Source organism: Podarcis cretensis (genome assembly GCF_951804945.1).
Source record: "Podarcis cretensis genome assembly, chromosome: 13".
Classification (NCBI taxonomy): Eukaryota; Metazoa; Chordata; class Lepidosauria; order Squamata; family Lacertidae; genus Podarcis; species Podarcis cretensis.
In genome coordinates, this window is record NC_137182.1 from 33,345,951 (window position 1) to 33,358,922 (window position 12,972).

The 12,972-nt window shown below is 40.5% G+C and overlaps 2 protein-coding genes across 4 annotated transcripts in view; both read left to right on the top strand.

Moving 5' to 3' along the window:
* The window catches only part of LOC307201449 (butyrophilin subfamily 3 member A1-like), a 77,421-nt gene extending 74,478 nt beyond the window's left edge, over positions 1–2,943 (top strand). For 2 of the 3 annotated variants that reach the window (XR_013832713.1, XR_013832714.1), the window contains one exon: positions 2,467–2,943. Coding sequence is in view for 1 of the 3 variants with exons in the window: in XM_079950683.1 (XP_079806809.1) it covers positions 1,716–2,260 (545 nt within the window). In the remaining 2 variants the exon portion in view is untranslated. Of the gene's footprint in view, positions 1–1,715 lie in introns of all 3 variants that reach the window. The other variant, XM_079950683.1, reaches the window with a different exon arrangement.
* LOC307200441 (butyrophilin subfamily 3 member A3-like) overlaps positions 1–12,972 on the top strand; it is a gene marked incomplete at its 3' end in the record, with an annotated part of 77,983 nt that overhangs the window by 31,247 nt on the left and 33,764 nt on the right. The window contains exon 2 of the mRNA XM_079948986.1: positions 8,344–8,634. The remainder of the gene's footprint in view (positions 1–8,343; positions 8,635–12,972) is intronic.

The window sequence follows — 12,972 nt, forward strand, 5'->3', positions numbered from 1 at the left end:
CTTCTTTGAGCATTTAATTAAACATCATCCAAATCCGCCGCCCTAACAAGGCAGAGTTCTCAGCTGCACACTAAGCTTACATGTATGTTCAGCTGAAAGGGTGTGTGTGGGGGGGGTGGAGCTTACACATGAAACCTAAAACATTTCTCCCTTTAGCCTCCTCCCCACAAACCCTTCCATTTTGACTCAACCTGAACCAAAGGTTCCTTTCCTCTGATGGAAGGAGTATCCTATTTATTATAAAATGTATATCCCATAGAGGTATCAAAGCATCAACAATGATATACAATATACAAAATTCAAAACATAAATTAGACATTTGAGAGAAGAAGACTTCCATCTGTGAAAGGGGTCCTTTGGGTACAAATATTTGTTACTAATTCTAGATTACAAACTGATTTTCTTGGAATCAGATAGGAGCCCATGAACGCAAGGATGTGGGGGTGTGGGGCTTACACACACACCTCCTGAACCACTACACACTTTTACCACAGTGGAAGAAGGCTTGGGTCATACATAGCAAAGACCTATTGAAATCTAAAAAATGTAATTGAGTCAAAACTAAGTTAAACCCAACTGATTTCAAACAGTATGTTCTCAGCATGGTTAAATCTGGATCTGACCCATGGCATTGATGTGATGTGTGAATAGGTTTATTCACCCTTTTGTATACTGCCTTAGGATCCATGGAAGGGTAGAGGAGAAATATTGTAACTGAGCAAAAAAATAAATTGTGCCTGTTTTGTAGGTTTTAGAATGAGTAAAATTCAGTGCTTTTTTCTGGGGGGGACGCAGGGGTACTACGCATACTCCTAAACATTTTGTGAATCTTTGTATTTTTGTCCATTTACTGTATTTATTTACCCCAATTTGAACTATAAAATGGCGATTTTCTTCAGTCAAAATGAGAGTACCCCAAACATTTTTAAAGAAAAAAAGCACTGGTAAAAGTACCCATCACATTTTTGCCAATGAAACTTTCTGTTCATTATTTTATTCACAGAATTCTCGGATGCCCGCTGCTACAGAGGTGAGGAGGATGCAAAATCATGTGCAGAATGTATATTGGATTTTGGCTTCTTCAAATCATCCTATAATGGGTAGCTCAACCTATGTACTGCCATTTGGTGCTAGACTGCAAATCCCAACATCCCTGGCTATTGGTCATACTGTTTGGGGCTGACTGGAGTTTAGTCCAGATCCACAACTACTGGACTAGTTTACTTATCTAATGCTGTTTGGCTTAAGAAAAGCATGGACATTTTTAAATGCACATTTTGAGGGGAAACACTTTATACAATGTGTTTTAATAGGTATACGGGAAGGGTAGATCAATGTGGAAATGGACTGACAGGTAAGCACATGCAAAAGTGAGGATGACCATCATTAATGTGACCAGAATGTGCTTAGAGAGTGTTGCAGAGAGAGGGTGAATCATGCAATGCAAAAAAAAATTGAATAGATATTTGTATTAGTCAACATATCATAAAATTCTAGAATTGTAGAGTTGCAAGGGACCCTGAGGATCAGCTGGTCCAACTCCCTGCAATGCAGGAATATGCATCTGTCTGACATAAAGTTGAGAGTGTGGTCCATAGACGGGAGACTTAAAAGAGAGATGCCCACAGACTGCCTTACTTAATTTATACGCTAACAATTTCTCATCTTTCATTTAAGTCTGTGCTTTTGAATCAAGGTCTTTCTTTTTGTTGCAGCTGATGTGGTCTTGGACCCCAGGACAGCTCACCCAAAGCTAAAAGTGTCTGAAGATGGCAAAAGTGTTTGGAACACAGGAAGTGTTTCTAAAGTTTCTGACTGGGAGGAGCGGTTTGACTCCCACACATTCATTTTGGCAGAATGTGGATTTTCAGAAGGCAAACATTACTGGGAGGTGGAGATTGGTTTGAAGAAAACCTGGGACTTGGGAGTTGCCTCTGCAACCGCTTCTAGAAAGGGGGTGATCACCCTGACTCCTGAGAATGGCTACTGGGTCATAGGATGTGATGATGGGAAAGATTACTGGGCTCGGACAGAGCCATGGACCTACCTTAAAGTGAATGGAAAGCTTACAAAATTAGGAATATTCCTAGATAAATCAGTTGGAAGCTTATCTTTTTATGATGTCTGCAGTCATAGGAAATTGCACACCTATAAAACATTTGGTGTTGGGGAGCTTTATCCCTTCTTCTCCACAGGATCTGTGACTGTAGAGCTAGATAGTTCTCCACTAAGGATTCTTCCACTGAATTTGGAAGACTGATTGTGGGTACAGAATGGGAAAGCATACCAGCTAGCCCTGGAATAGCTCAGAATTAGTGAAGCCATTTCGTTTAGCCAGGATAGTGGCTTAAATCCAGGTGCCAAAAAATGAGAGAAACAGAGTAGACACAATGGCATGAATAAATTCCATCATGTTCCCACATCTAAGAAGCAGAAACAATTCAAAGCCTATGGAATGTGGACAAGATACCAAGATCTACTTGGAAGGGAAACATCTTTATGGCTATCCCCTGTAGAAACTAGTACACAAAAGAAACTTAATATGATGGAGAATTGGGGAAGATATAGAGACATAATGTATTTTTCTGTATGCAAATTGAAAAAGTTTGAAGAAATCAGAATGGGTAATGGATTGGTTTCAATATTATGAAATTAATGAGTTACTTAAAAATGTGTTTATAGAATGAAGTTCTGATTTTGAAAAGATTTTTCTTGAAGGAAAAGAAAAACAGATTTCAAAATTGGATTAGAAATATAATAGATTAGATTATAATATTGTGGTTATGATTTGATAGGTAGAAGATAGGGTGCAGCAGGAGGAGAGAAACAACAACGCCATGGAAAATGTGGGGGATGACAACAAAAATAAAACATGAAACTGTGTTTTGACTGTATATGTTAAAAATGTTGAAACTTAATAAAATATAATTTAAAACATAAAAATGTTTCAAATTCTAGTTGTTCCTTGTAAGCATGTATAAATAGGGAAAGTAAATTTCAGTGACTGCATAAATGTTGTATATTGTTCAACAAGGAAACTCATAGTAAATTCTATTAATTTGATTACTATATTTTGAACAACAACAACAACAACAATTTAGGATTGTTAAATTAAAAATGCCAAGAAGCCCTTCCTTGGACCCATGGGCAGACTTCGATCTTTCAAATGTTGGCAGCACCCTGTGTGAACCCATAATTTGGCACCCTGCTACCTCTCACCTTCTGTTCTGCTCAATTCACTATGGGTAAAACACATACTCATAGAGAAGCACACACTGGTATTCTGAATGGCCCCCCTTTCTTCTTATGTATGAAAAAGAATCAGGATGCAGCTTCCTGGTTCAGATGCAATAATCCTTTGCAAGAATAACAAGTGATATCCACTGGTAATCTCTACCCCCCCACCCCGAAACTCATTGAGTTCCATAATTCCATAATTATGTACTTTGTTTCAGAGAGTTATTGGAAGGTATCTCAATGTAGTGATAATTGGCAGTGACAAGCCAATACACTTCCCATGGAGGGCAAGGTAGTGGGAATAGTGCTGGGCATTCTAGCAAGAAAAACTGTTTTTAATATCCATTTTCCCCCCACGACTAATTTGTCCATACTTTTAGCCATTACTGGTGTTTAAAAACCTTATTTGTAGTGCCATAGATAGAAATCAGTCAAATCCTGTTACCAATATGAGAACAACCATCCTTCTTCTTCAACAATTTCCCCCCACCTCTTTTGCCAGTTTCCTCTTCATTAAACCGTATTGGAATAGTTAACTATCCAGTTCTGAAGTTACAGAGCCCATAAAGAATGAGAGATAAAACTTCAGATGACAATAATAAATGGCAATGTATTGTTTTATTATTTACTTATTTATAAAAATATCTGTATACCACTATATAACTAAATGAAAGGAACATTTCATACAAAGATTACCATAATAAAGGACAAAAGTGGTAAGGACCTAACAGGAGCAGAAGACATCAAGAAGAGGTGGCAAGAATACACAGAGGAATTATACCAGAAAGATATGGATGTCTCGTACACCCCAGGTAGTGGGGTTGCTGACCTTGAGCCAGACATCCTGGAGAGTGAAGTCAAATGGGCCTTAGAAAGCACTGCTAATAACAAGGCCAGTGGAAGTGATGATATTCCAGCTGAACTATTTAAATTTTTTAAAGATGATGCTGTTAAGGTGCTACACTCAATATGCCAGCAAATTTGGAAAACTCAGCAGTGGCCAGAGGATTGGAGAAGATCAGTCTACATCCCAATCCCAAAGAAGGGAAGTGCCAAAGAATGCTCCAACTACCGCACAATTGCACTCATTTCACATGCTAGCAAGGTTATGTATGCTTAAAATTCTACAAGGCAGGCTCAAGCAGTATGTGGACCGAGAACTCCCAGAAGTGCAAACTGGATTTAGAAGGGGCAGTGGAACCAGAGACCAAATTGCAAACATGCACTGGATTATGGAAAAGCTAGAGAGTTCTAGAAAAACATCTACTTCTGCTTCACTGACTATGCAAAAGCCTTTGACTGTGTTGACCACAGCAAACTATGGCAAGTTCCTAAAGAAATGGGAGTGCCTGATCATCTCATCTGTCTCCTGAGAAATCTCTATGTGGGACAAGAAGCTACAGTTAGAATGGGATATGGAACAACTGACTGATTCAAAATTGGGAAAGGAGCATGACAAGGCTGTATATTGTCTCCCTGCTTATTTAACTTATATGCAGAATTCATCATGCAAAAGGCTGGGTTGGATGAATCCCTAGCCGAAATTAAGATTGCCGGAAGAAATATCAACAAACTCAGATATGCAGATGACACAACCTTGATGGCAGAAAGTAAGGAGGAATTAAAGAACCTTTTAATGAGGGTGAAAGAGGAGAGCGCAAAATATGGTCTGAAGCTCAACATCAAAAAAACGAAGATCATGGCCACTGGGTCCATCACCTCCTGGTAAATAGGCGGGGAAGAAATGGAGGCAATGAGAGATTTTACTTTCTTGGGCTCCATGATCACTGCAGATGGTAACAGCAGCCACGAAATTAAAAGATGCCTGCTTCTTGGGAGAAAGGCGATGGCAAACCTAGACAGCATCTTAAAAGGCAGAGACATCACCTTGCCAACAAAGGTCTGCAGAGTTAGCTATGGTTTTCCCAGTAGTGATGTATGGAAGCGAGAGCTGGACCATCAAGAAGGCTGATTGCCGAAGAATTGATGCTTTCGAATTATGGTGCTGGAGGAGACTCTTGAGAGTCCCATGGACTGCAAGAAGATCAAACCTATCTATTCTTAAGGAAATCAGCCCTGAGTGCTCACTGGAAGGAAAGATCGTGAAGCTGAGGCTCCAATACTTTGGCCACCTTATGAGAAGAGAAGACTCCCTGGAAAAGACCCTGATGTTGGGAAAGATGGAGGGCACAAGGAGAAGGGGACGACAGAGGATGAGATGGTTGGACAGTGTTCTCGAAGCTACCAGAATGAGTTTGACCAAACTGCGGGAGGCAGTGGAAGACAGGAGTGCCTGGCGTGCTCTGGTCCATGGGGTCACGAAGAGTCGGACACGACTAAACGACTAAACAACATATGACTAAATATACTATAAAACTCCAAGAAGTCATTAACAAAAAATCAAAACATCTAAAATGGCACTGACCGATCGCAGGACACTTTCTTCTTGTTTCTTGTTTACCGCCAATCACCTGCTTTGATAAGGCAAGTAGCGCCACTACTGCCAGCTGAGCCCATGGGCTGAACACTCAAAGATGGCACAATGGAGACTTCACTAGCTGAGGATGATTGAGCAGCTGCTGCTCCTTGGCCAAAATAATTACACCACTGCTACCCTGAAGCCCAAGTGCACATGCCACTGCTGCCACTCTCCACGCCACTGATGATCACTCCGGCACCACTCTCTGCTGCTTGTGAAGCCAGCAGACTGGGCAGAGCTGGAGCTCAAAACCTTCGCAGCTAATGACTTCACAATTGGTTCAGCTTAAAGTGATTTCAGCTCAAGTGTGATTTTGCTCTGACGAGGCAAGGCGAAACAAACGGCAATGATCTCAGGCGGGGGGGCTGGGGGCTGGAAGGTGCAGGCATGGTCACGAGGTCAAAAAGGGCAGATAGAACCCGACAAAGGAAAAGCAGGTAGGGCTCCAGGTGAGGGCTGTTTAAATGACCAGGGACCAGACCCAAGGGAAGCCTGCCTGCTCCATTGGTTCTGCCCCCCTGGCCCAGCCCATGTCCGAGCCTGCATCACCATTTGCCTATCCGGGGTGCAGGCCAGGGTTCGACTCTTGATAGGTGGTGAGAGCTTATGCCTCTGCCACCTATTTGGATGGGGCACTGATGTCACAATTCCCTTGTTGAGGCCTTAGTGAAGCCTCTGCTGTCGTGCAATGCTGCCACGCCAAAAGGGTGAGCAGACTTGCTCTACCCAGTTTCACAGTAGAAACTGCTAGAATAGGGATCGAGGCCCTGTGGCATGGGAGTGGCCATGCTACATGGGGGTGGTTTGTGTACATGGGTATGTACCTTGGGCATTAGCTGCTGGGGTGCAGCCCCGTTCATTTTATCCTGGAAAAATGTTTTCTTTTTATATCCTTAGAAGGAATTTTCAACCACAATTAATGTCTGACTCTTCTCTATCATGTGAACTAATTTACTCATTTTCAGAGGGGTTTCTGGTGGGGGGTAAATGGGATAACAGATGAAAAGCTGCCTTTCTGACCATCAAATATTCTCTAAGTGAATGTGCCTGAGGGTCAGAGATACTGTGGTACCTTGGGTTAAGAACTGAATTTGTTCTGGAGGTCCGTTCTTAACCTGAAACTGTTCTTAACCTGAGGTACCATTTTAGCTAATGGGGCCTCTAGCTGCTGCCGCATGATTTCTGTTCTCATCCTGAAGCAAAGTTCTTAACCTGAGGTACTATTTCTGGGTTAGCAGAGTCTGTAACCTGAAGCGTCTGTAACCCGAGGTACCATTGTACATTGAATAGTTCACCAGAAGGAATGGTGTAAAAATTATACAGCATTAACTTGTAGCTGCAGCCACATCTGAGGGTGTGCCCTGGGGGAGGGGACAGAAACATGCATGCTGCAAATGTCCTGATCATTTCCATCTCGTCTGTGAGAGAAGTAGAAGAATTTGAGAGTCAAGAGTGGCACGTCAGATTGGGAAGCCAACTCCTGCTCTGCCCTGATGAATCTCTTCTGGATTCTCTGTAAGTTTGGGAAACTGGGAAGGGAATTCACAAATATGGTTATTAGAAATTTCCAGGGATTGTTAGAAAACACTTAAGCCACTCCAAAAAAAGCTGAAGTAAAAACTGTAGGTTAGGAGAATTCTTAAATCATTGCTCTGCCCTTGTTATTTCATGTTAAAACATAGTGTTAACATATTGCATGAATGTCATTACAGGTGCTCTGCTTGCAAATTGCTGGTGTTTGGGTGATGACCAAGATTCAGAACTTTGCACTTCAACAGGTGAGCTTGAGCCTGTGAAGCCTGTGCACACCAGTAAGTATGTAAAGAACTGCAGGATTGTATATGTGTGTACAACTAATAAACATGTTAAGATGCAATATAAAAGAGCACAAAGAGAAGTGCTAGGAAGGCAAAGCAGTGAGAATGAAAATACAGTGGTACCTCTAGTTACAAACTTAATTCATTCCAGAGGTCTGTTCTTAATCTGAAACTGTTCTTCACTAGAGGTGTACTTTCGCTAATGAAGCCTCTTGATGCCACTGTGCCGCTGGCACATGATTTCTGTTCTCATCCTGGGGCAAAGTTCTCAACTTGAGGTAACTTTTCCAGGTTAGCGGAGTTTGTAACCTGAAGCGTTTGTAACTCGAGGTACCACTGTAATGCCAATAAAGCAATCTACGTACTTTCACAGGACTGCTCAGATATTTGTCCTCCATTGCAATTAAGTTTTCACTTGCTCTCTGCATTCACTTATGCCTTTCTTTCTTTCTTTCTTTCTTTCTTTCTTTCTTTCTTTCTTTCTTTCTTTCTTTCTTTCTTCATGAGAGTTTACAACCCCAAATGTCTAAATAAAAACGGAGGTGGCATTAAAATGCTTTAAATAAATAAAACAGAACTGAACATTGCATGCACTTTCCCCAAAAAGAAATAAATAAAGGCAGTATACAACAAACAATTATGGGGGGGAAACAGTGCTTAAAAAGAAATACAGTAAGACAAAAATAAAGGTTATAAAGCAATCTAATTCCACATGATTACTCAAATGTTCACTCTCTATTGCAAAAACATTTTCACATACTCTCTGTATTCATTTATGCTCTTTCTTTATTTCTTCCATTCGTTCTCTAGGTGAACTTCCTTCTCCTGATTTATTCTTGAATGCAACTTTGGTTCATGAAGGGGAATTTATCACAGTACTATGTGTGGCTCCATCAGAGGTTGTGCCGACCAGATTTTTTTTCTGTAAAGATGGGTCTCCTGTTTCATTCAAGAAAGCAACATCTCAATATGCTCGATACATAGTCTATGCATTGCCGAATAATGCTGGCTACTATTCCTGTGGTTACCAGCAGAAGGATGCAAAGAATGAAGTGAAGACATCTGCTCTCAGTGTTGCTCAGAATCTGATTCTCCAGTCAGGTAAGGTTGTAGAAATGCTCCATCTAGAAAGATCCCTGCAAGAGAATGTTGTATGGTGGGATAGTTCTGTTCAGAGTTCCAGCTAGCCAGCTGTAACATATTCCAGCATAGTTAATTTCATTCTCCATCCATTTGGTTTCTATTCCCCAATCACAACAATTAATCAGTATTTCAAAGCTACAGAGCATGTTCAGTCCTCCCTGGTCTGCTTTTGAGATTCAACCTTACAGTGTTTTTCATCGGTTTACATACAACGTATGAAAAATATTCATGTGCCTGGTTTATGTGTCTGGCCTTTATGGATGGGACTTAGATTAGCTCAAGTCCATTCCTTTTAATTTCTGCTGGCATTGCATACATTGCTAAAGAATGCATAAAAAGTTACAGGTGTTGTTCTATCGAACTAAGTTATACTTTGAGTAGGCCCGATGGAATTAATAGATCCTAGTTAGTTGCAACCTGTTATGTGGCTGCTCGAGAGCAAACAGGCAAGACTCCAACCTGTCTTTTCCAGGTTTTATTAACTGTACAAAACTATTTACAGTGCAGAGAGTCGCAAGTCCATGTCTGCTCAGTCGCTAGCAAAATCTGGGAGTGGACAGTCCTTATACCCTCCCCAGCATAACAGTTGTGTGACCCCCATCCTTCTCTTCCCCTCTCTGTGCACAAACCTACTGTGCAGAGTTGGCAAAGGGGGACTTGCCTCCCCTCCGCTTTGCTCAGGCTTGGTGTTGGGGCTCTCCCTAGCATCTTCTGATCCCTGCGTTCCTTCCCCACTGGAGAAGGGGCTTCCCTCCTCATCAGACGAAGAACTGCTTCGCGAGATCTTTGGAGGCTCCCTGAAACACAACTGCCATTCCACCTCTCACCTCTGAGCTGATAGCAGTTCCCTGACACAACCATTGATTTCAGTGGGCTTACCTATGATTTAATTTGAAACAAATCCACTGTTATGATGCACCTTTATATATACATTAAATGATACCATTTGTATGCATTCCTCAAAATATGTATTTTTACAATACTTTTCAATAGATTTCCTAATAAAATACACGATATGTTAAAATAAATATTTCTGTGGGCACTTGTGGCAAAACAACATTACAAAATCCAGAGAACTTTGTGAATCAACAAGGAGTTTTCTGATCAACAGGGGAGAGATCAACCATTTCTTACCCTTTGTTGTTCTTGATGGGTTGATGAGCCATGCTTTTCTGATATTGTCCATGTTTTTTCATGACCAGGTAATTGTCCTTCCAATGCTAAGTAAGCAAAAAAATTATCTTATTGTTTGTTTTAGTATGTCATTTTAAATCTTAGCACAGAAACAAAATAATTCAATTTATACTCAAACACAATCACAAAAAGAAAACTTTTTTATCATTTCCCAACAGAGACCATTAATACCCTGAGACCACATTAATAGAATCTTTTTACTACTGTAAAAAGTCTGATAGCACTCTTGATGTCAATCTTTGTCCCCCCCCCCTTTTTTTGACCAATTATTGCCATCAATTGAGCCGGTTCAGTATACAGAGAAAAGTGGTTTATTTATTCAAAAGATATGAGGAAGCAGTTCTGCCTGATTTAGTCTTGCCATATTTCAAAAATTCCTGACACCCCAGCCTCCCCCCAAAACAAAAAATAAATTAAAGTTTCTCTCCTTTTTTGACAAGGACAAATGACTGCCCTCAATCAAGAGCCAGTTGGCTAGATAGAGAGTCAGGGAAATGCAGTATACCTTACTGGGTTTCCCAGTGGATCCATTCCATCAACATGGGGCAAAGAATGATTAAAAGAAACCAGCCACAAGATAGATCATTCACACCCACTATAAGATTAACTTTAATCAATAACAAGAGTTTTAAGCCTCAGATAATATATATGTTATACTGCAGGTATTTCAATAGTTCATTTATGACTGGAGACTATGTAAATGATAAGGTCTCCCTCTTCACCTTGTTGTGGACATTTTGAGCGAACACCAAACTTGTCAACTTTTTCCTCTTGTTCTCCCCTTCTCTAAAACACCTTCATAGGGTGGATAGAATGGAGTATACAGGAAATAGGCATAGTTGAAAACTGAGCAGATTGTTTTTCTTTTACTATTTTATTATATGTTGCAAACTGCTACAGGTTACGTGTATGATTTTAGATGAACATTTCCTTTTATTCTTTGTTGTCCATTGTAAAGGCCTTTGGCTATGTACAATAAAAAGTGATTGATTGATAGTATTTGAGAGAATCAATAGGAGTATATAATCAGAGTAGGAAAAGTGCTATGATACACTTGTACATTCTTCCAACAAACATCAAACCATAGGGAACTTGCTAATGTCTATTTGTTGATTTATCTCCCTGCCGCTGGTCATATCTGAATAGACACCCAAACCTTTCTGATCTTTTTCTATTGAATGCAGGTCAGACAATATCTCCCTATGTTTGGATTCTCTGCTCCTCATTGGTGCTTCTTCTCCTGGTCTCAGCACCAATCATCACCTATTTCATGGAGAAGTGTAATTGCTCCTTGGCTGGACCTAGAAACTAGGAAATCCCATTGGAAGAAAAAAATAAATGCCTCCAGAATGTGCTTTGTCTGTCCTCCTTCTCTCTCTTTTAATTTTTTTATTTTTTTAAGAATAATTTTTATTAACCGACCAATCACATCAAATCAAACCAAATTACATAGATTCCAAATTATACAGCCAAATTTTAAATTTTTGTTGGGGGTACCCATATTTCAAGCTCTGAAGGGATCCAATCAACTTCTTACTTCTTACTGCTGTTTTAATGTCCACAAATCTAACCTTATGATGTTCACAGTACTATCCAGTCCTTTCTTATTATTTTTCCACATCTCTTATTGTTATTTTCATATATTTTTCCTTTCTCTTTGTGACCTCTGATAGTCTCTGCAAGCTGGTTAGAACAGTTTGTAATTCTGCGTGGATATTATTATTTTTTTATCCAGTAGCCATATCCCGGCGTTTTCCATATAACATCACTTCCATACATCAAAACAGTCTTAGCGTCGTTAATCTTCACCAATCTGCCTCCTTTCTCAAAACCTCTGAGGAGATTCACTAGGAATGCAGTCTGAAAACAGATCCATTCTTCTTCCCGGCTATAAATCCTTTGGCAAGATGGCGACTCCGAATTAATTGCTGCGCCATTCCCAAAAGCCGCTGGTCTCGGTCTCCATAAAGCATACTTTTGGTTAAAGTTTATCTCCACACAGACCTTAATCATCTTGCTTGGGTCAGTTCAACCAATGGTTCTAATGAGGAGGGGTTCTTGTAAATCACATAGAAGGAAAGTAAAAAAGGTCCCCCCCCCATTCAGCTCCGTTGTCAACGTACCCCACCTTTAGTGTATCTTCATCGTAAAATATTCCTGTTTCTCCAGCCCGTCGTCTTCTTTCGCAGAGGTCACTTAAATTAGCAGACTTCACTCCCCTTCTTCACTTGAAATCTGTGCATTTGCTTCTTTTGTAATTAATTATTCCAAATTGCTGCAACTAGTGCGCGATCAGAGACAGCGTCCAGGAGAGCCGATGTCTACACGGGGGCATTCTGCCTAGGGCCCTCACCCCCTTCTTTTGAATTAGGGGGTGATTTATGGGCACTGCAGGCAAGGGCAGTGTTCCCCATTTCCTTGGGGCAACAAGGGAGGCTGCCTACTCCCATAACAGCCTCTTAATTACCCTGTGTGGGTCGGAGAGATGGTATTGTCGGCCATCTTCCAATGCGCCCCCTAGTGGCCCCCCTGTCCTCCTTCTCTCATCCGTTTATTCTCTTACAATAATGTTTCCAGTATTTTACTAAGCCCAGGTCAAGTACTGGTTTTGACTTTTAGGGTTCCAATAAATGGCTTGGGTTCATGATGTGTGGTTAGCTTGCCAGAAGTTTTTACAGCAGGTACTGAAAGCAATACAGCTAAGATGTCTGCATAGTATTAATGAGCATCTTCAATGGATAGCCTTTTATCTACTGGGATTTATATTATTTTCTGCTTATTTTAACATGCCTATGTTTTAAAATATTATTTGTATTTCTGTCAAATAAATTGTTGAGGTATCGCATTGCTTTGTATTGTGCTGTATTTCTATAATATGTTATCCACCTGGTGTGTGCTATGTTTACAAAGACTACATTCTATGTAAATGAGTAGAAAAATAGAAAAGCAATTATATAGGGATTCACAGTTGGTAGACCATGGTGGGGAACATTTTGGGGTCCAACCCCATTAGCCAACTTTGATAAATGGACCGGGCAACCCACCGGTCCATCACATGACATAATTCTGTTAAAATCCCTTCAGACGTTATCGAAACATGGG